The 23,599-nt window shown below is 45.0% G+C and overlaps 1 protein-coding gene across 7 annotated transcripts in view; it reads right to left on the bottom strand.

Annotated features, from left to right (window-relative positions):
* Positions 1 to 23,599, bottom strand: part of LOC142556982 (uncharacterized) — a 147,794-nt gene that overhangs the window by 108,864 nt on the left and 15,331 nt on the right. For 3 of the 7 annotated variants that reach the window (XR_012822690.1, XM_075668467.1, XM_075668468.1), the window contains one exon: positions 21,039 to 21,286. The exons of the other annotated variants lie outside the window; for them this stretch is intronic. Coding sequence is in view for 2 of the 3 variants with exons in the window: in XM_075668467.1 (XP_075524582.1) it covers positions 21,220 to 21,286 (67 nt within the window). In the remaining variant the exon portion in view is untranslated. Of the gene's footprint in view, positions 1 to 21,038; positions 21,287 to 23,599 lie in introns of those variants that run through there. 7 annotated transcript variants of the gene reach the window in all.

Here is a 23,599-nt window from a genome sequence, read left to right as displayed (position 1 = left end):
CACACATCGTGCATTTATGCCCCTGGAGTGGATCATTCAGTGAAAACCACTCCACAAAGTGTCCATTAAGCGAAGAGTTAGACCAGGCAGATGATGGGATGAACTCACTCAACAACAATTCATCAACCTCGTGTTCTATTTCCTGTCATTTCCCAGACTTGCACTTCCTTGAAGTTGTCTGTACCCCAGTCAGCATCTTACATAATATAGGTAAACCAAACAGACATTTTCGGATTTATACTGAAACATTTTTTTTTTTTTGGTTTTGCAGTTGAACGCATACAAGTTGACCCATCCAGTGGAGCCTGGCAACCTGTGCAGCCATCCGGTGTTGCAGCTCAGTGCGGCGATTGGCTAAACTCTAGACAACAAGCTCCTAATGAGGCTGCTGAACAGCATGGAGGACATGATATTCAGCCAGTCCCTCAACTCAGCAAAGTCAGAAGAAAGCAAGACAACATAGTTAGCCAGATGGACACTTTTTTTAAGTTAATTTGTGTGTCCCCTCCTAAGCCAACATCCTTTACTTTGGAATGGGTGAATGGTCCGCTGGCTAGCTTTTCAGCTAAGATTCTGACTACACTGAAGCAGTGAGGAAATGGAAAATTGAGTTACAATATTGGACATTCAAAGACTTTGCCCACCATTATGAAAACGTCCAAACAAACCCTGTGTTTGTCCCTATGACTCGTCCATTCGTCAGAATTCCAACAGAGGCCCGCGGAGGTTCCTGACTGGAGGAGTTCGAACCGCTGGCGGCTGCAACAACTTTTGGGGCTATAAAAGCCCGAGCTGCGTGATGCCGAAGAGAGACGACAGCGAGCAGAGTCAGTGATGCTCCCGTCCTCTGAGCTATTCATGTAACGCCCTTGTATATACTATATATAAATGTTTCATTTAGTCACCGTCGCTTTGGATCCTCCTTCGCAGCAGTGGCAGCAGCGTTGAGACATCTCCGTCACAACATTGGTTGGCAGTTGCGGGATCGGCCGGTGTCAGCTACCCTGGCGCGGCGAGTGCCTGATGTTTTCTCCTCAGTTCACCAGACTTCTCTAGCACAGGATATCATAGTTTAGAGAAGGGCTGTGTGAAGCACTGTGGAGAGCTTTGAGTGTTTCAGACGTAGTGTGAGAGTTTTAAAACCAAAGCTAGTGATGAGGGAGTAAACAAGGCAGTCTGGAGAATTGCTTGCGCGTGTATGCTACCCACCCACCTAACTTGCCATGATCAGATGCCAAAACCTTCCCGCAAAAACTAGTTTTACATGTATTGTAACCTATATAAGCAGCGGATTTCAACGGATTCCGATGAGTCTGCATCAGAATTTTGTGATGGTGGTAGCAGTGGAGACTCGGGAGATGATTTTGATTCATCCAACTTTGAACGTCGACAAGTATCTGTCGGTTAGTTCACTTTTCTATTCCAAACCATTTCATTGCAACCACAATCAGATCTAAAGACATCCAGTGTGTTCTAAAGGTTGCGGTTCTTATCTGCAGGGTATCAACGTCGTTTGGACAGGACCACTTGTCGGCGGCGGCACAAACAGTGGAGTTTTGCGCGAGAAGACGGCCGGGAGTTGACATTGGCATTGCGCTCCGCAGTGCTGCACAGTGCTTCATAAGAGCCGTCAACTTCTTTGCACTATTCTTCATGGCAGAAATAATCACAAAGATACGCAACATGACTAATAAATATGCGTGGATGCATATTTTGTAGAAACAGTCATATAGTGAGAGAGACGGATCATGGAAAGAAGTGACTCCCGATGAGATGAAGTTTATCGGACTTCTCATTTACATGGGTATTGTACAAGTGCCATGCTTGCAACTGCTACTGGAACACACGAAAATTATTTTCTGGTCTTTTTCCACCTTTGCCAACACACCTTCCCCAGTGTGTTTGACCCTAAGAGGACAACTGCCGCATCTCATGGCAAGCTGCATCGTGTAGATTCGCTGCTGAAGCATATGTACGCCTCATCCGCTCAATTTTTTTCAACCTGATCGGAGCCTCTCCGTTAATGAGAAGATGGTAAAGTCCAAAGGCAGATCCTGAATTCGACAGTACATGCGAGACAAAGTTATCAAATGGGGATATAAATTGTGGGATTTGGCCGACTGCAAGTCTGGTTACACTGTTCAATTCAGTGTATACACGGGAAAGCGCGAAGCACCAAGCGCACATGGGCTGGCATTCGATGTTGTGAAGTGGCTGGCAGAGAACTACCCGGATCAAGGCTACATAATTTATTTGCACAACTTTTACACTTCGACATCCTTGTTTGTACACTTCTTGGAGCACAAGACGCTTGCTTGTGGCACAATGCACAAGGATCGTCGGGGCTTTCCAACTGAGCTGAAGGACACTCAATGGGAAAAAAAAGCAGAGAGAGGAGATGTTCGGTGGCTACGGGATCAGGACGTTCTGTACTTACAATGAAAGGAAGGAAGTGGCGCAAAGCTGGCACTCCTGGACTGGCCACGCCATCTGTTGAATCTTTCGACAAGTTCGTATTTTTGCCCCGCACTGTGTTGGTACATGTATTGGAGAGTACGGTGTGACTGCCACTCCCCCCCTCTCTCTCTCTGCTGAGTGGCGCAGTCGCTCCACGTTTGCAGGATCATGCGTCACGCGCTTGTGGCTATGGGTTCAAGGGTTGTTCTGCCATCTCCGCTGGTTTGAAGGTTTTTATTTTTCTTCTGTCGGTGTGTCTGCTACAGCGCATCAAGTTCAGGGGCACGCGCCTTTGCCTCTCCGAAAAGAGACTGACACATGACTCGATTGCTGCTTTCGCTCTCTCACTGCACCGTCGCTTCCAGCTTGCAGCAGTAAACGCAAAGCCCCTCAAACTTTGTTTTAGCCTTTTTCCATCTCCCTCTGTCTTCTTGATCACACAACGTCCCATTTCTCTCCGTTAAGCGGGCGACTGAAAGCGCATCCTCTCTGCGTGCAGTTACTTTCGGATGGCTGAGTGCGCGGGACCTTCGTCTGCTCATTGGATTGGTGGATCTTCCAATTCAGAATACGAGCTGACTCAGCTGTCTGAGCCCGATTCGGACTCAGACAGCGTCTCATCCGAGGAAGAGGTGAGTTCCGCATAGTCAGATTTGGATGTTGAGACGGCGGGACGATCATCCCGGAAGCTTGCGCGGCAAACTGAAACTACATGGAAGAAAGGCGATTTCTCACCAACGTTGTTTCCTTTCGACGCGTCACGTTCAGGACCGTCCGCGAGTGCAACTCTTCAACCGGATGCGCAAGAAGGCGACTATTTCAAGCTGTTTTTTGATGAGCCAATCGTTTCACACATCGTGAGTGAAACGAATCGGTTTGCGTGAGTGAAGACAGGCGCACAAGGAGTTGCGCACACGTCGCGGCTGAGAGCTTGGGTGGAGACAGATGTAGCAGAAATGTACTGTTTCCTTGCGGTCGTCCTGCTGATGGGCCTGATAAGAAAGAATGCCTTGCAAGACTACTGGAGCCCGAACCCTATGTTGCACACACTATTTTTTGCAACCATTTTTTTCGTTGAACTGCTTCCTTCTCCTCCTGCGGCTTTTCCATCTGAGCGACTCCACAGATATGGCAGATCGGCTGAGAACGACGTGTCCATTTATGGAAGCAATTCAGAGCAAGCTGAGTAGCCTACTTATTCCGCACCAAGACCTGTGCATAGATGAGTCTATGATGGCATGGAAAGTGCGGCTGTCATTTCGGCAATACATTCCTTCGAAGAGGCACCGCTTTGGTGTCAAGTACAAGCATGGCAGCACAAAACAAGGTGTTTTCATTTTGCTTTAGATGTTTTCCACTATATGTACCTAGCTGACCACTGTTTGAGGTTGATTTCTGTTTTTTAGAAGGCAAAAAGCTCGCGTCCCAGTGTCGTGCAAAACATCGTGAAAAAAACATTCTTTGACACAAGAGGAAATTCTTGAACTTGTGTTCAACATTGAGGCCGAGAGCGACGTCAGCGATGATGAGGATGTTCAGCTAGACAATGCGGAGTGCCAAGGTGATGATAGTGCCAGTAATGATGAGCATCTGTGTTCAGATGAAGATCCCATGGACTCTTCTCCACCGTCTCCGAAGGTGCAAAAACTTGAAGAGTGGGAATGGGAAAAAGACAGTGCTGAAAACGTGGTCAAGCACCCGTTCAGTGGTCAACCAGGCATCAAGAGAGACATCCAACTGCAAATAGGTGCGTGTCCCAGTGTTCTTGGTATATTCAATGCCCACCTCGGAGATGAGATTTGGAGCATCGTTGCTATGCACACAAGTGCCTTTGCAAGCGAGAAGCAGCGTTTGCATCCCGATCCCACCTGGCATGATACAACGCCAGATGAAATGAAAGCTTATTTTGCCATGTGTGTGCTTATGAGCCAAGTAAAGAAGAGCAGCATTCAGTTGTATGGGTCAACAAGATGTGTTATTAGCATGCCGTTTTTTGGTTCAGTGATGTCAAGGCACCCTTTTTGGGCATTATCTCGATATCTTCATTTCTACAACAATACCGCTCCCCAAGGTGAAGATAAGCTGTGCAAGATACGCCCAGTGCTAGACTACATATTGAAATCCACAGGTACAGCCTATCGTCCCGAAGAGCGTCTTGCCATTGACGAAAGCCTCATGAAGTTTCGCGGTCGGCTGTCCTACGTGCAGTTCAACCCTTCGAAACGAGACAGTACTGGACTGCCTGCAGTTTTCAATTTAAACTGGCAAAAGTGAGAAGGCTCCCGCTACAACTGGATTATTGTGCAGTGAGGCTGTTGTCATTGAGCTAGTGGAAAAGCGCCTGCTCGATGGCCACACACTCTACATGGACAATTGGTATTCCTCGCTTGCACTATTCCGTCTCACCTATAAAGGTGGTTCGAATGCTGTTGGCACAGTTCGCCTACAGCGCAAAAACATGCCTAATGAGTTCAAGAAAGAAAAGCTGCAAAAAGGGCAACGCAAGGCTCTTTTTTCATTCAGAATCATGGCTCTCACTTGGCAAGATAAAAGACGGTGACTATGCTTTCAAGGTACCACAATGCAGCCAATGTGATAGACACAGGAAAAAAGAGTCGCAAGAATGGCTTGCCCATTCTGAAACCGGATGCTGTGCTCGATCACAACCCAGGCATGGGTGGAGTTGACCGCGAGGATCAACAACTCGCTTTGTTTCTTATCATGAGGCGATACGCGAAGGGCTAAAAAAAAAAATCTTCTACATAACAGACATAGCTGTTTAGAACAGCTATGTTCTTTTTAGGAAAGCAACAGGCAAGTGGCTCCATTATGCTGACTGGAAAGTAAACCTTGTGGAGGGGGTTTTTGAAGAGGCCATTCTCCCTCAGTACCATGGTCAAAAAAGCCGCTTGTCGCCGCGACACCAATGCGGCTGCAGGCAGCCGAGTGGGCCCATTCCCCTGGTCAGATACCACCAAACAAGGTGAAGCAAAATCCATCCAGGCTGTGCTTCATCTGCAAAGCGCAAGGGAAGAAGTCTGAGAGCAGATGGGAGTGCGAAAAGTGCGAAGTTGCGCTTTACATGCCTGTGTGTTTCAAGGCATTTCACACACGGAAGTCATTTTGAGTGTGTTGGTGCACTGAGAAATTGCGCATCCAATAAATCAAGGTTTGTTGCTGTCCCACGTCATTAGTGGAATTGATCACGATTTTTATACAGCGCCGCACGCGGTCCACCGGCGGAAAAATTTTGGTGCGGAGTACCAGGCAGGAACGGCTGCGGAGGGCGCCGAAGCCAAGGGGTTAAGATCCAGCGAGCTGGGGCCGGGCTTCACCGTTGGTGACCGGCAACGGCTGTGGCAGCAGCTGGCCAACATGCTGAACGAGGAAGGGCCTGTTATAAAAATGGTGGACCAGTGGCAGGAGTGGTGGCGAAAGCAGCTTGTACGAGGCCCGCTGCGACGCTACCGCAATCGCCCAAGGGCAAAGGTGAGTGACCGTCGAATGATCTGGGCTATTTGTCCTTCAACATAGGTGTGTATTTTCAGAAGCACTGGAGGGGGTCGCTTACCCGGCTTCCGTGGCAGAGTACTGCAGTTGGCGGGGACAGTCCGCTTGCGTGGCATCACTGCCCTCCCCTACCAAGAGGTAAGCACACTGCTGCCATAATATTGCGGGTTCCTGAACGGTGCCAACTTAGACCTTGCCATTATATGTAAACGGTACCTTTAGCGGAATGCAACACTGTTGGTGAAGAGGAAAATAGCATATGAGAGAATGGAAAAGCAGGTAGGTTAATCAACTAGAACCATTGGCTGCGCTTTCGGGAAAAGGGGGATTAAGTCATCATCACAAAAATAAAATGCCTTCAGGGAAGTGCACGAGGATAGCAATACACGGGATCATTAAACACTCAATAATTGCAGAATATTTCTGCAAATGTTTAGCACGAAAACTTGTAAGATAGGCAGTGTAACGAATAGCCACGTAGTGAAGGGACATGCTTATGACACTTTCCAGCAGGCTTACATTCCCACTGCCACCATGGTAGTCGTCGTCGAAGCTACGGACGAGGCTGCAGGCGTGAGGAGCACAGCGTCACGTAAGCATCAGAGGAATGAGTGTTTTAATTATCTCCAAATGTGTGTGCAGTTCGTTAACTTTTAATGTGTTTACAGCAGCAGAGGATCCACCACGCGGGGCATCGGTCACGGAAAGAAAGGGTGGCTGCTGCACCTGGTAAGTTATTGATCCTCAAGCTGTTAGAGAAAACAAGCTCTCGTATTTTATTGAACTATCCCAATAAGCCATAACATGGCCATAGACACTTTTATGCATACGATAAGATGCAGTGCAACTGTAGAAAATGCTGCTGGAGCACAAGCTGCACAAGGAATGGCGACGAGGAAGCAGTTGAGTTGGCCTGTAGTTTCAGGCAGTAAAGGTTGTCTCTTGAATGGCCTCAGCTGGCCACTGGCTCTGAAGCCACGGCCACTGATCAGGGACTCACCAGAGCTGGTTCCTGAGCCGTACTGGGGCCCTTGAGCAGATATCCCTTTGAGCAGCCTCTAATATACACGCCAGAGGTAGCCCGCATACTCTACCCCTTATGTCGTGGTTTTGGAAATATTCCGGCGCTCATCAAGCAGGTTCACTCCACAGGGCCAGGGGTGCAATCGCGCAAACAGCTCGCTTTTCTGTTCGTTTGGTCTGGCTGTGACGTCACAAAATGGGCTGTCCGCAAGATTTGTGAGAACGGGAGGGAGAGCACAGCCAATAAACGAGTGAGCCCAGCCCCGTAAGTTTGCGTCACCAATTTGGGCTTCGATCGGGGACGATATATTAAGTGCAGAATGCTTGTGATGCTTTAATAATTAAACACGTAATATAAGAAAAAAATTCTTACTGCTGCAACATATAATCTGCGTTGGAAATGTCAAGCCAGAGAAGAAAACTAATTTAAGCGGCATATATTTTGGTTTAGTTCACTAGGTGGTATCGCACACGCCAAAACAATTTGGCGGGAGCGCACAGTTCAATTGGCGATCATTGTTTATCGACTGCGAATCGTGATGTCATCGCACAAAAATGTACGACTTTGCCCGCACATGCCGCCGCACCAACGCAAACTGTTGGTCGCATTCATGGAGGGCCACCCATACCTTGTGCGAACATCGTGCATGCTGACCCAAGAATGCATGGTCGAGCGTAGGCGGCAACTCTGGAGCAAGCTTGCCGCCCTGCTGAACGCAGAAGGCCCGGCCACAAAGACAGCGGAACAATGGCAGGTGTTTTGGCGGAAGGAGGTTTTTCTCTCCCGCCGAGATGCTGCCGCAGCTTCCGCAAGTCAAAGGTGAGTGCGAGGAGTGGTTCTGTTGCTTGCGATGTTTACAATGCTGTCCGTAATTGCAGCGGTACAGGTGGAGGCCACCTGCCCGGCCTTCGTGGCCGTATCCTCGGTTTGAGTGCAACCTCCATGGTGATGGGAGTGTGCGAGTCGTTTTTTCAACCGCTCAACTAGGTAAGCCATTGACAAACGCATCGAAAATCAGGAGGACGCGCCAGCAATTCACTGTAGTTGCGTCGTGTATACTGCATAAAGTAGGCAGTGTTATACCTCAGTCACGCAGGGCGCTTTCATTCGTGATCGCGCCCACTTTGGATGGAATTTCTCGACAGTGATTGGCTCCTTTGTTCATTCCACGGAAGGGAGGCAATTGAAATCGAGAAATTTTGCAAATTTTGCCCCGATCGGGATCGATTCAGATCTAAAGTGCCTGTGTGACACTGGTATAACAGATATAGTTTTTCTCCCTTTATGTGCATGTGGTTGCTGCTGGCATGCACAATACAGTTTACTACTGGGATCTCCGGAGATTTTTTTTTTCTGCTGCCATAACTCTACGTTAGTTGCACATTGGGAGGAGCAGATTACGCAAACTTGACAAAACTGCTTCTTCACGTCTTATACATAAAGCAGCCCGCCATGGAGGTGACTGTGGCGACAGAATCTGCGGGCACCACGGCTGGCACAAGCGGCCTTTCACGTGAAGGTAAGCTTTTGCTCTTCCCTGTTGCCTTCCTGTTCATGGAATCTGTTTCGTTTATAAGGAATGCAAACTATTTCTACTGTAACCGTTGAGCGAATGTACCCTTTATAACCAATATAGGAGTACTGCAGCAGCCAGTGGTCCCTGCCGAGCCACTGCCCCGAAGCCCTCCAGCTACAGCACAGCCTACAGCTGGCCCTAGCGGAGTGAGAACCAGCAAGTGAAAAAGAAATATTCTGCAATGTCACAGCTTGAATGCACTGGACGTAACATAGTTGTGTGTTTAGTTCATTATAAGGTGGTACTTTTTCCAGGCTACCAACTCCGCGTGCAGCGCTGGTCTCGTGGTCCTCGTCGGGTCTCCCACCGGGAGGCCTTGGTACAGCGCTTGGCCGACGATTACGCCAGAAGCGTCGTGCAGAATGACGAAACAAACGAAGTGTGTGTGCCCTTGCCTGCTTTATATGGTGGAGCATAATAGAATTACAGTAGATAGGTTGTCACAAAGTGCGTGCCTGCGGCCCTCTTGAGATGGCCGCCATTGCCGCTGCAGCCGCAACGCCGCTTGCACGGTGATTGGGAAGAGGGCTCCCCAATTGTTCCCGAGCTCGCCTGACCAGTTGGTCACATCGGTTGCCTGAGCGTGACGAGGGACAAGGCGGCTCGGCGAGCCGGCAGAGTGGCTTGGGAGACGGAGCAGCGTTGTCGTGCATCGGGAGACAACTGAAGAGGTGGTCGGCAGGCTGAAATCTCCAGGCCGAAGTCTTCGCCGGTCGATCGACAGACGGTGCAAGTCCATCAAGATCTTCGGCAGCGAGGTACCAGCAGCCCGACGCTCTTCAGGTAGGGATCTCGGCAAGCACGCCACAGATAAGCCTCGTGTTCCAGCCCACTCTCAGAACATTCCGCCGCACTCTTTTTTTAAAATCGCGTTTCATCTTTCATTTAATTATTCATCGCAAGTTCATCCTCGGGCATTCTGTTAGTGTAGTATTTGCCGCGTTTATTGTCGCGTGTATTTTTTCATTTGTGTCGCATATTTTTTGTTATTTCGCGAGTGTTAGTTCCCACGAGGTGGGCTTTGTGTCGCGAGTCGCGTCAGGGCGTGTGTTGTGCGTGACCCGCACGCCTTCCGCGAAGCTAGGACCATCTGCTTGTAGTTTGTGTATTCTTTTTATCATTATGTCTTGGGCATAATTTTACTTTATTAAATTGAGTGTATGTTTGTACGTCGCCTCCCGTCTCATGCCTCTGGTTCACAGTCGATCAGGAGTGGACCTTATCGCTGGTCAGCAGTCGAGTCATCAATAAATGCACGCGGGGTGGGTTTGTTGTCACCCCATCCCCTCCGGTTCGGAGAGCACGAATAGCTTACCACCAATCTTTGACACAGGTGTAACGTTTCTTTAAGAATTTGATGAGCTGCACAGAGGGACACTAACTCACATACTACATGGCTAACACAACGTTTCAATAGCTGAACTGAAAAAAAAAATGAACAAAGGACTAAGGGAGACGGACGAGAACGTCATCATACATTATGTACATGGTCATAAACAAGGACACTTGCAATCATTAACACAATGTAACAGCTTCATACACAGTCATCACTGCCATTAGCATTGTTGCAAACAGGCAATGACTGGGTGGACTAGACAACAGGGACACTTGCGATCAATCACACAATAACAGCTTCATGCATTCCAATTTCCCTTAAAGCTCTTGCTTTTGAACAGTTTCACAAACATGGCAAGTTGCCTGTAATTAAATCACGCATTTTAAAACAATGCCTCATATGACTTACTCGTTCCAAACCTTGGCCGCACAAATTCAAGTATTAGCTAATCAATTTTTTTCGCATATGCTGTAATTACACCACACACATCGGATTGCGCATGCTGATTGTGATAGTTCTCCCCCTTCACACAATAATTCATGTCGGAAACATTTCTCCCAAGGCAGCGGGGTAAATTGAGTGGCATATGTAAAGCACCTAAAATGCTCTGGGCCCTTCGCCTTCATAATTACTTGCAAAGGCTGTAGCTAACTCACACTTCAAATTTAGCCTGCACATCGCCATAAAGTTTCCTTTTTTTCTGCCCACTTAGAAACACTATCGCTTGCATAGTTCATTGAGGACGATGGAGAACACAAACCTCAACAAACTACTGAAACATAAAAAGGAGAAGAGGGTTGATTAATGGGTTGCAATGGCTGCAATTAAGGCAGTAACAGGAAAGCTTTGCCCTGCAATACACTCAGGACTGTGGCTATTTCCACAAAGTTTGAAGTTGCTAATTTGTTCTGGAAGGCTGGGAAACATCACGCATAATGGCAGTGCGACAGCTTGCAATGCTTGAATAACAATTTATACACAGGATCCAATACATGCTTTCGCAACAAAATGCAACGTAGGGCCTAGCATTCTTTGGTACAGTGATACTTGTCATTGTCGCTTGCTCATTCGCAATCACAAACTTATTGCTATGCCATCTGTTAACTTTCCAGCAACGCGATAGCTTAAAAGTACAAATGGTATTGATATTTCTTTGCACAACTACATGAAAAGCCACAACAAACAGATACAATGATGCAGACAGACAACAATATAGAAAGTCTTTGTCCTTGTCTCTATAACTGATGAAGATGTGGTAATCTGAATGAGCATACATGTAGTTGAGCGTCTTTATACCTAAACTGCTTGGGATCACCAAAATCATCTGTTTTACAGCTCACTTCTTTGTAAAGTTCGTGCACAACATGCCTCACACTAGGAACCGACCGAACATAATTACTGTTTCGTTATACAGGTCACTTTGCTGTAGAGGTGCTTGACCGATGGTGCGGGAATGGATGCTGATGTAATGATTTTTTTCTAGCTTCTTCGTGGTATCCGCCAGGGCATGGACTGGCTGGCTGCAGCTACTGAGCGCGTCGTGGCTGCTGTCGAACGGCAGGCTGACCTACACTCTTAATCTGGTTCCATACAAGTTCCAGTTAAAAGTGTGATCCACATATTTTTATCTGGATCCGAACTGTTAATAACCGGAACGAGACATATAAGTGGATCTTCTGTGGAATGTTTGTTCTGTTTTCTTTATGTTTATCGTTTTTATATGGAACTTTGTAAAAGGGGGAGGCAACGTTGTATGATCCAGTTACCGTTGCACTTAGGTTCCAGCAAAATTTATAGACAGTGCGTTTGTATATTTTTTGCTCGTGTCTTGTTCCACATAACTCGTGCACTGCAGTGAAGTGTGCAGTGTATCATGCATTAAGTACAACATTGCAACACATATAAATTTGGCGCTCTTTTGGCGAATATGCCCTTGACACATACACACATGGCATATAAAATTGCAGAAACTTAGGCTGTATGTGTGAAGCTATCTTGCGGCAGCTGACATTTATAAACTGCTAAGGAGGATTTTTTGTGTTGTCATTTTACATAAAACAAAATCCCTGTTCAACGCCGTAAAAAGATTAAGCAACGCAAGCAAAGGATATATCTTAGCGAAAAGCAGAACTTGCAGGAACCTCTTGTCAGTTTGTCTGCGGCGCTCAAACGGCCTTTCTGTACCTGGTCTTGCTGTCACTAATTTCAGACGCGCAGTACACCAAAGCGTTGGTGTCGTTGCCCTCTCTTGTGCGCGTCTTAGTTTGCGCTTAAGTTTCAATGACGAATGTTCAACAACTAGCTCGCCGATTCATTTAACTTCAGTGTGTCTAAAATCATCAATAACTTGAATACTTGAAGGTCTGGCGTCTTTCGGTGCCCACTCTGCTGTTTGGACGAAGCCCATAACTGCCTGGGCTCAAGAATTTCTGGTGGACAGCGAGCTTTTCTGGACACCTCGGGTACGAAATAATTGTTGAGGCTATCACGTGTTGTGCATTTGAATAACAAGCAATATGTCAATGACTATAGCCTTCAGGTATAATGGGCCCTTGGGCCCATTATACCTGAAGGCTATAGGCCTTCAGGTATAGGCCTATAGGCCTAATGGGCCCTATTACGCATGCTTATACGCTTGCAAGTGTGGTTGCATTTTTCTGCTCCTGTGGCTCTTTGATTTCCACGCGCAAACAAAAATCTCACTTTGCAGGGAACGGTCGACTCTATACGACTCAGAAGTGGGGAACGAAATTAAACTTTGAGAACTTAAAATACTTCACAGTACCTGCAGTAAACTCTGTGTATTAATGCTGATATCATATTATTTTTCTAAATAACGCACCGCAATAACGGAAAAATTCGCAGTGTAAACATAGATTTTTTCAAAGTAACTGTAGCTCGCTGAACGACCCTTCTATCTCCTGCTGCTCCCTTGTTTATTATTTTCCTGCAGAGCTGGCGTTTAGGAGGAAAAGAACTGTTTCGAAACGGGCTGCTGAGTTACTGTCTAATAAACTGTGCCCCACTTTCCCATGGCTATATGCGAGTAATTTTGTCATGTGTATATATCAAAGAGCGTTGCATTATATTTTTTGTTTTGGTAATGGCCAGGCTTGCCGTGGTCAAGGAAACGCAGCAAATGAAGCAGCATACATCTTGTGCTTATTGTAAACAGCAACGCTGAAAAGTGGTCTTCAAAAATTACGTACAGTTATTGCGCGCACTCACGGCCAGCAGCGCGAAACAACTTTAGTAGAAATTAACGTGCTAAGCGGATAATATATATATATATAAATGTATGTGTGTGTGCGTGCGCGTGCGTAATCGCAATTATACGTATTAATGTGTTAGTATCTAAACACTGCGCCCTGAGGGCACGAGACGCGTTGTCATTTCCGGGCAGAAAAATAAGCGCCGACAGCCGCGGAGTTTTCACGCGCTGTTCCGCGGGCTGGCCATGGGCAACATCGCCCATCCAGTCGGCCGGTATGCCTCCAGATGTGCATGCGCGACGTCTGACGAGCTCTTATTGCCGGCGCGGTTTGCGTTTTGGCACGCAGTACGGTGGGGCTGCAACTGCTACGATGCCAAAGTGCGAAAACGGGTATGCGCAAACACTTGTAATGATCGCAGCGCCACCATCTCTCAGCATTTCCTCCGCTAGCTGTAAACATTCTACTCACCAACGCCACCAGTGGCAGGCGCAGTACAGTGGCACGTGCCGCACCTGATGCGAACTACTAGAATGGAAGTGGTTTGGTGTCGGCCAGTTTGGCGGAAACCGCTACTTTGTGTGCACATACAACTGCGACATTCTTCCGATCCTGTGGCTGTATCGCTGTATTCGCTGTTGGACGAAGCAGAGTGTTGAAGTTGCCAGGAGGCGCAAAAAAAGGTCAGCGATGCATATTTATGTATTCATTACGGTTGCTCAGTGAAACCAAGAATACCACTGTGTCGGGTAGAATACTGCTACGCTGCCCTATCTATTCAGTTGAATTCAGGCACACCTGCTAAACTCACTCTACGAAAACATTACTGCTTATATAATGCAATAGCTTAATTTGAGTACCATCCCGGCGGATTTGTTTCCAGCGCACGTAGTAGAGCAATCTAGATGACGGAATGATGACAGTTTTTCCGCCAAATTACGGATCGCGAGACAAAGGGTGAAAAGGCACATCGACTTAATGTGCGTTCTTTGTCATTTATGCTGTTTTAAATTCTGCACGGAAATTTTTATTCGTAGCATGCAACTTCACTTTGTTTTGGCAAAGCGTAATCGGTAAACGGCAGTTCGCGTCAATTTGCGTGCTAGTACGTCGGAATCCGCTCGACGTTTATGACTCCGACCACGTTGCTGGTTCGCATGTTAGTTTCCCAGTAATCTGTATGCCCCCTTACAGTATGTTGCTTAGTAGGATATTTACGGTCGCTTTAGCTGACAGCGGCTGTGAACCTTCGCACCGTGCAGTCGCGTGTTTGCCGCTCGCAATCTCCTTGCGCTGATATGCTTAGCAACTTCCAAGCAAATTTGCAGGAGCTTACGTCCTTGGACTTATCGGCATTTTTTAAAACTTGTGGGTTATTCCCGCTGTTGTTTTATTCTGCTAGGTAGCATGGATCTAGAGTGCTTGCGAAACCGGGATCTTCATCTCGGGGATCTTCGTCCTTGCCCCTTGCCCCACGTAATGCACCAAGGAGAGCGCGCAAATAAAATGCCATTCCGCATAACTGTTAATAGATAGTTTTAGCAGAACGTTTTTGACGGTCCGCTCAGCTCAGCGGGCTAACGGAAGTGCAAGTGCGCATGCGCGACCCGTTCAGCCGTGAGCGGGCGAGCGGACGGGAGCCCCCTCTCCGCTAGAAAGCTTTCTCAGTGGAGCGCTGCGAGCGCGTCAAGCGGGTCTAGCGAAGCAAAATGGCTGCCTCCAGTGCTGCTGGCCCGTCAACGAGCTCGTTTGAATCGGGATTTGTAAAGCGCAAACCTAGAGTACATTTTAGGAGACACGAAGATTTTCTTCTACTTCGGGAGGTTGTGGCCATGAACCCATTTCAGAACCCTGCCATGTGTGCACTGAAAGAGCAAAAAACCTTGCCTTGGCTACAACACAGCGTAACGGCTTTGTTAATGTAAGGATTATATATATATATATATAAGAAATGAAAACGCAATGTATTGCGTGAAATGCCTTCAGACATTTGAGTAATTCCAAATATATTATTTTATTGCGGCAATTCTTACAACTTGAGTATTATGTTCATAGCGGTTTTACCTTCTGTGGCAGGGTGGCGCGTCAGGCGAGCACATGCCTTTCGGACGCAGCCGGGCGCTCCGCTAAAACTGATTCTTCGTCCACCGCTCTGCTAACTGTGAGCGGGTACGCGAGAGCGGAGCGGGCCACCAAAAATGTTCTGCTAAAACACTCTAATGATGGTCCAAGGCGTTGGCGGCCACACTGCCTACGTTTGGCTGTGTGCATTCGGTAGATGTTTCATTCTTCTTCCAATGCTGTCGGCCTTTTCAGATGTTATGTTCACGCTACCCTTAGCTTGCTCCCTGACGTAGAGAAATGGAAGGGACAGTGGTTGTCTTAGCAGTAGCGTGAGCTCACACTGCCGTCGCTTTACAATATGACCATTTTGCGGCAGCTTATATTAGCTAAAACATTTCATTTGTGGAGGGAAGAAAGCAAGGAACACATGGCTGGCCTGGTACTCAGAAATTGTGCTGCCATTTCTATGCCATGGACGTCAGTTCTGGTAGCACAACAGAACAATTGCCTACAACGACCACGAGCTGATTAAATTCTTACATCATGATGTTCCCACAAAAATTATGCCATTTCTGCACGGCCTCAAACTTACTATACTGCAAACATAGCTACGTCCTCTGTTCGACAATAACCTGTGTAGAAACCAAATATGGCATATCCACTTCGATAGTGTGTGATAAATATTCTTCTTTTTGTATTCTTGTTTTTGTAAACATTATTTCCAGTCTCTACACGAACTCTTCACGTCTCTGTGAAGTCATGGCTGTGGCATCCACTGAGGCCAAAGACATCTCGGGCGTACTGAGGGGTCGTTGTGACGAGTGCGCTGCACTGTGGAGCTTACAAGCTACGAACGAGGGCTGCTTGGGCGGTGCATATTACGCGGACATTCACCAGTCGCGCATGGAGCATTGACAGGTGAGCCTAAAGTATGCTGAAATGTTTTTATGTCTCTAAGTGTTTAGCAATGAAACCTTACCAGAGCTCCTGCAGTGGATGTTTTTTTTTTTTTTTGTAAAAAGGCTCCTATCCATTTTTTTAGTTGGTTTGAACCACCTGTCCTGAATGATGAGCAAGCCTTCTAAGTGATTTTGGTCTGTGTGGTCGTAAGTGGGTCAGTTGAGCATTGCAAACGAAAAAAAAAAAGCCTTGAAACTGCCACCCATGGAAAGGAGCAACATATCTAGGACATGTATGATATCTTTCCTTCGCTTTCAGTCTTGTTCCTTCTTTTTTCTAGTTTTTCCTGTGTGCTGAAGTACAATAGAACCAGTACATATTTCTAAAATAAAATAGATTACCTAATTGTAACTACAATGATATTTCTTTCTTTTTTTTTTTTTGTGCAATATCAGTTACAGCATCATATGCGTTGTACCGAGGAACACACGAAGGTATGCTGTTTCTTATTAGCGTGACTCTTTTGGGTCGTTTGTAGAAGGCTTTATGGTTATTTGTTTAGCATATTCTTTTACAAAATAGGCTCAGTGTGGCTATACCAAAAAATTTTGTAGCATGCATTGAAGCGGATGCTGTGAAAAAGATGGAGTCATGCACACATCATAATTGATTCTCTGATTTACTACTCTGCTAACAGCATTACCAAAAAAAATTAAAACCCCTATAAGCGTTTCGAGCGAATGTCTTAGTGATTAGCTGTTGCTGATAATACATTGCCTTACGTTGAAGAGCATGCTACTATAATTACGGGAAAATTCAATGCCTTGTCGAGTGAATATTGTTATTTGGTCTGTTAATGAAAAATACAGTAAACGTTTGTCACTGTGTACTAAGCCATTTCTAGTATGGAAAAGTTTTAAAAGGTTGATGTGGGTTAGTTCGTGCATGATTTAACAATGGTGCAAAAAAAAATGGGAAGAAAAAGGGTCCATGTACAACAAGATGGTGCCGAACTTCCAACTAGATTTTGGTAGTACAGCAGTTGGAAGTTCTTAGTCCCACGTGTTGTACGTGTTCCCTTTCCATTCCCATTTTCTTGCACCGCTGTTAACCACAAGACGAAACAATACCACTCTTGCACCTCTAAACGAGCACCCCCACCTCAATCTTCTTTACGTGTTCTACAGTGTTATAATTGGTTATGCTTATTAGTGCTTTGTGCGCAGTCTTGCCTTCTTGTGACATATGGTTTAGTGAGGTTTCCTAGGTATATCATTTACTGCATTCTCAGCAGCCAACTTACAAATCCTCCAGCCCTCTTATGAAGCAAACTCATAACTGTAATCTGCTTTGAAATTTTCGTAAAAACTGAAAACATAAGTACTTGGAATTAAGTAAAATGGAAATGCTGTTAAGTTTTTCAATTAAAAATGCAAATTTTGCACTTCATTTTATTGTGTACTACCCAAAACCACAATGCACACATCAGTCCACTGAGAGATGAGTGACTCACTATAAAAATGATCTTTCTTTCACAGCAGGAAGTGAAGACCTCCCGTTCTTGGAAACCAGTAAGTTCAACGCGCTCGCAATAATTTTTATCTCCAAAGTTTTGGGTAGGCAGATGTATCAATGTATTTCAGCATGTAAAATAACACTGTGCCGAGTGAGACTGAAAAACATTCCCGGATAAATTTTATATTTTATCAGTTGAAGCCTAAGTGAAAGGCTCTGTGTTTAGTATTTTGCTTTCTATACAGGAACAGGTGTTGTTTAAAGTTGAAAATTGTTGCAGTCTGAATGTGCGTTTCAATTTATACATAAACTTAATATAGGCCTAAAAAACTGGCAATAACATGCAGTGTTAGAACAATTTTGTTGGCACTTTTCGTAAGTGTAAGGACCAAAAGTGCAAACTTTAAAGGGACACTGAAGTAAGTCATAAATATTGCCTAAAACATTACTGGATCCCAGAATGCCTAGGCCGTGTTCTTAGTTTTTCATGCAGTTAAATGCATATTCTAAGTAAAACAGTGCTTAAAAGTACCACTTTCCTTGCGCCTTCCTTCTCTCCGCTTTTCAGACATTGGCTATGACAACACTCTGGAACGTCCGCCAAAATACACTTAGCACATCTATATTATTTTAAAATGGCACAACCAATGCGTGAGCAAATAAAAGTCTATATTATCTGTAATGTGGGTAGATATTTGAATTTTGATGGTTGAGATAGCATGAAACCACACTGCAAACCGGTGGAACTTTGTTACAGTACTTGGTGCAGTGCCCGTGAAGTGCGCATGGTGTTTGCTCTCCGTGCAGTGCAGCCAGCTAATGCTGTAGACATTCGCTAAATATTCATTATACTGTGCAATGCGACCAGCCACAAATCAACCTTCAACAAATTCATCTCAGGGCCCTTAAATGCAGGACATAGTTTTTATTATGCATTTTCTTGCTTACACTGAAAAGTGGATTATTCAGAGATATTTATAATTGTAAAACAGTGCCAGTGTACAGGAAACGTTGCACAATATCGTAAATCACGAAACAAAGTTCGGAGCATTGCCCATTAGAATTTTAAATAAACATATTGATTGCGTTAAGGAGAACTCATTTATTCAGTATGAACGTGGGCAAATGGCAGTTTTGGTGGGTACTTTGAATTACGAATGAAGGAAAATGTTTATGGCTTATAAGCAAAATGGATCATACTTTTTAGAATAAGCTTTTAATCTACATGGGAAAAGAAGCATTAACAGAAGTACAATATGAAGTTTTCTGCAAAAAAATGCTTTAGTGCCACAACGTAGCAGGCTTGCTGAAAACTGCTTTAAGTGCGTGAACAAGAAGCTTGAAATCTTTCAAGTTATCGTCATCGTTGCTAATTGTTTAGAACGTAAAACAGTGCATCTGGGATGTCTTGCAGCTGCTCCTCCCCTGGCGAGAGGAGAAATGTTTGCTGCTGCAGCACAGCCAATGGCAGCAGCCAAGCTGAAGCCTCAGCCCCAACACCATCCCCTTCAACGTCGTCCAATCTGCAGCACACCACGTTGGTGACAGGCTCATATTCAACCCCACCCACTGTAATAAGTGACCTCTCGCCTTCTGCTTTGGTGCCAGTACCTCGAATGTCCCAGCCTCAACTTCATGTGTCAGCTCCACCCCTTGCAAACCTGCCGGTACAGTTTACTCATATGTGCCACCATTGTACATTATCAACTAAGTACTTTAGCCGGTTTTCCAACCGTATGAGTGAAACTTGCCCTGGAATTAAGTGGCACACCTGTTTCACCTGCACTGTAACATATGGTGCCCTTGAACGATGCAAGAAGCACTGTGATGAGAACCACGCAGTCTCTTTAAGAATTGCTAGGATACCCGTGGTGAAGGCCGGTTGTGCACCATTAAGCCCAGAGGATATGAGTGCTGACCTTGAGTATGAGCGCCAGCCCCCTTCACTAAGTGACGAAGCATGACTTTCAGACTTGTGCCAGATGCTAGAAGGGGAGCACAGATGTACAAAAACTTGTTGACGCTGTTGTTTAGGGCATGTCAGAGATGTTTTGCAAGAAAGAGTATGATCTAGATATTTCACAGCTGAAAAATGACAAGGGGAAAAAGCTTTTGTATGAGCATAACAACATTTATATGAGGCCTTGTGAGAAAATACTTCCCAATGGCTCTAAAGCTTATTACGAACCACTGAGGCAACTTTTGGAAAACCTGAGGCACACAGAGGCAGCCCAGTACCTTTTGCATCCAATCTCATCTGGTGATGGGCATGTGTGTGTGTGAAAACTTTTATTGTAATGAGGTCCAGAGGCTCGACTTCTTAAGCCAAGGCGGGCCGCTCCCACGTTGGCACTGTCAGGCCAAGCCTTTCAGCGGCATCATGGGCCCTCTCGACTGCCCTTAGTTGGTCTTGAAACAATGGGCTTTGAATCTTTTTCTCCCACTGTGTCCATTCTTCAACGAGGTTGGGGAGAGTCGCGGGACACCCCACCAGCATATGTCCGATTCCAATGATGCCATTACAATCATTGCAGCCCATCTTAATCTCCCTCTCTGGATATATTTTATTAATGCTATACGGTGCAGGATATGTACCCGTTTGCAATAAGCGTAGCGAGACTGCCTGAGCCCTGTTCAGTTTTGAATGTGGCAATGGGAACTGTCTGCGTCCTAAACAGTAATGTTTGGTAACGTCATTGTATGTTATTAAATGATCTCTAGATTCCCTGGCTTGATGGTGAATGGCTCGGTTGTGACTGTCGCAGTTAGCAAGTCCTCGTGCCAAGTCATGAGCAACCTGATTAAGGTTTACCCGAGTCTCATCCACTTTTCCCATATGCGCAGTAAACCATCGGATTCCAGTTCTCATAATCCCAATGTTTTCGAAAAGTTTAGCTGCAATTCCAGCTATGTAGCCTTTATCAAAACACTTTACAGCGGATTTCGAATCACTGTAAATGCAGGCCCAGTTATTACTCCTAATGGCTAGAGCAATTGCCGCTTGTTCCGCCACCATGGGGTCCTTGGTAAAAACAGTGGTGATGAGTGCCTCAGAGATTTTAATGATGGCATGAGATTTCGCAGTCATGCACTGTTCAAAGAGAAAAGGAATGCACTCGGGCTACTAGTCAACTGCAATGATGTGGAGATGGCTACCTTTGGGAATGAAGCGAGGAGGCTGTACAAAACTGACAATCTTCTATATCAAGGTTGCAAATTTCCCACCTTCGAAGCATTCACAAACAAACTCAATTTTCTTTCGTGGAGTAGGCCAGTCAAACGATCCTAAACCACTGAGTCAAACAGAATTGCTGCAGGACTTTCTTTTAACAGTAAATGAACTTGCAGCTGAAGGTATTGTCTTCACAGTACAAGAAACAGAAACAAAACTGTATGGACAGGTTCTTGCCTTTCTTGTTATGTTAAGCATAATGGAAGCACATAATAGAGTGAAGAGGACATTTATTTGTAGTGGGAAGGTGCATGAAGTAGGAAGTGCACAAAGATTAATATATTGTTTGGTTGGTAACTGAAAATCCCTCGAGGCTGGAAAAGCCAACTGATGTTCAAGTCATTCAACTGGAAGAGCGTAACACATTTTCTTGAAGTGAAGCAGCGATTCCATTCATACAAAGCAATTGTCGATGCTGCATGCTAATAGAATTTTGGGCAAACTGGCACCTTTTGCAGGGCTGAAAGAAAGGAAACCAAGAAATCATAGTGAAATAAATTATTGGTTTTATAAAAAGGGTATTATAACGAACACCACAATTTAAAGCCATTGCATAGTTTAAATTTGCTGCTTCTCTTTTCTTTAAAGGCACAAGAACTTTGCAACAGGTCTCCGCGAGGCCCATGCATTTTGAATGAGAATGGCAACTTAAACATTGCCTGCAAGGAAAACATTGTCATCCTCCTGTTGGCAGTATATTTTATTTTAAACCTGTTGTAGATGATGTCCAAAAGCGTGTTGTACTCACACGCTTTTGGACAGTTTTTGGGACTTGTGCAGACAGTTGTTGTGAAGGGTGAGCCATTTGACAGTGGCTTGATGTCAATTAAGGCTACGTAGCCTCTGCTGAAAAACATGAAGCGGTCAGGCCTAATATTCACATGCTAAATGTTTGGTAGGTAGAAGCGGCATGTCAGCTGCAAAACTGTGAAATTGTGCCTTCTTTTGTGATTTTTTATCACCAGAGCAAAGTGTCAGCTGTATGTTTCAAGGGTGGCTTGTTTTTTTTTTTTTTTCTTTAATATATCTCACTTGTATTTTTCAAGGCTGAGTTGTTTGGTTATTTCAAAATTTATCACTTATTTTCCAGAATGTCCTACCTTTATATTTTGCTGTTGCCTTGTTGAATCTTTAAAATGTGTAACATGCTTCCAGCTATATTGTGCATAAAATATAATAAACATTTACACTAGCTTTCATGGTAGTGTCTGGGATGAGTTATCCCGAACTACATAATGCTGGAGCAAGTAACCTGCCTCGAGTGGGAGGCTTTTTCAGGGTTCTTATAAAGTGTTTTGGTCACAATTAGCTTTGTATTATACGTACATCTGTGATCTGCCAACTGTGTTGCTTCTAGTGTTCATGTTTTTGCTGTGATATTTGCCACGTGCTTCTGCCAAGTTTTCGCGTGCAAATGTTCCAATGTTTATTTTGGCTTGCACGGTCTTTTCTCTTTAATAACTCATCCACTACATTCTTCATTGGTCTTGTGATAATTCAACTGTGCAAGCCCATTGTTTTATGCCTTTTTCGTATAATTTCAGAGTACTGAATTCTTTTGGAAAGGGGATGCGTAAACTCCGTAAATGGCGGACAGGTACTTCCGCATTTTAGTTGTGGTATTTCCTGTGATAAGCCAGTATATTTTATAGGCCCTGCTTAATGTTTCTTTTTTCCACAGCCAATGTGCAAGTTTATTTGCATGTGGTGAATTTATGTCTCGGGCCATTTTTATTACCCACTTTTCAATATAGGGGCATATGTGTGAATGCCACTTAGAGCCTAGTCTCTTTTCCTTTTTGGTATTTGATCCTTGTTGTCTAGTCATTTTCTATGAAATTTGAGACGAGCATGTCTTAAGTGTATGCAATACTGCCACTCAATAAAGTTTACTCATTTCGAAAAGCAGTGTAATAATTTGTTTCATAGGTGTTTTAATTTGGATACCTTGTTTCTTTTACATGCAGCTAAAGGCCAGAACAGGATCTGGCAGGTGAATCCAAAGTTTCCACTGTGCCATCCCAGGTACCTCAAACCTACCTTTATATAGAACCGTGCTCTAATAGGCAACTGTTGTGAACTGCCAGGGACCACACTGCAGCTAAAATTTCTACTTTCCAATTGTTGGTATCACTGCAGGCCACATGCCAAGGCTGTGCTGTCAAAATAATGTCGGTGGTTTCCTTCTGACAAATGCATCAGCCAGCTGGGCATATGACCTCAGTTTGTACTGACAGGGGAAAGCAGAAATATTGTAGAAGTGGGAACCCATAGACAGTTTCCTGTCTATTAGAACACTGTTTTATATAAAAAGCAGGTCTGAAGATACCTGGAATGGTGCACCGGATATAGCCATGACTATTTTATGTGGATCAACATTCCAGTAACTGAAAGAACCCTTTTATTTGGAACAGGGTTCCGTATACTCTTACCTGGAACGATGATCCAGATAATAATTAAGTAAAAATAAGTGGTGCACTGTTCCATCTACTTTTTAAAGTATGTGGAACGTGGTTCCAAATATATAACTGGAACTTTTTTGCAAAAAAGCTCCAGCTACTAAGTGGATCTTATGTGGATCCAGATTAAAAGTGTAGTTGCGGAGGCACTGCGGCCAGTGGGCCATCTTTCGCAACGCCTGGGTCAGCTTATGCAAGAAGCAGTGGCTGCAAGAAGGCAGTAGCAAATTTGAAGTGCAACGTATTTCTTGCCATCTTTATTATTTAATTCAATAAGACTAGACGGTTTATTAAGTTCTAGGTATGGAAAGGAA

Source organism: Dermacentor variabilis, chromosome 9, assembly GCF_050947875.1.
Source record: "Dermacentor variabilis isolate Ectoservices chromosome 9, ASM5094787v1, whole genome shotgun sequence".
Taxonomy (NCBI): domain Eukaryota; kingdom Metazoa; phylum Arthropoda; class Arachnida; order Ixodida; family Ixodidae; genus Dermacentor; species Dermacentor variabilis.
Note: the sequence above shows the minus strand (reverse complement) of the source record. Positions and strands in the feature narration are given on the sequence as shown.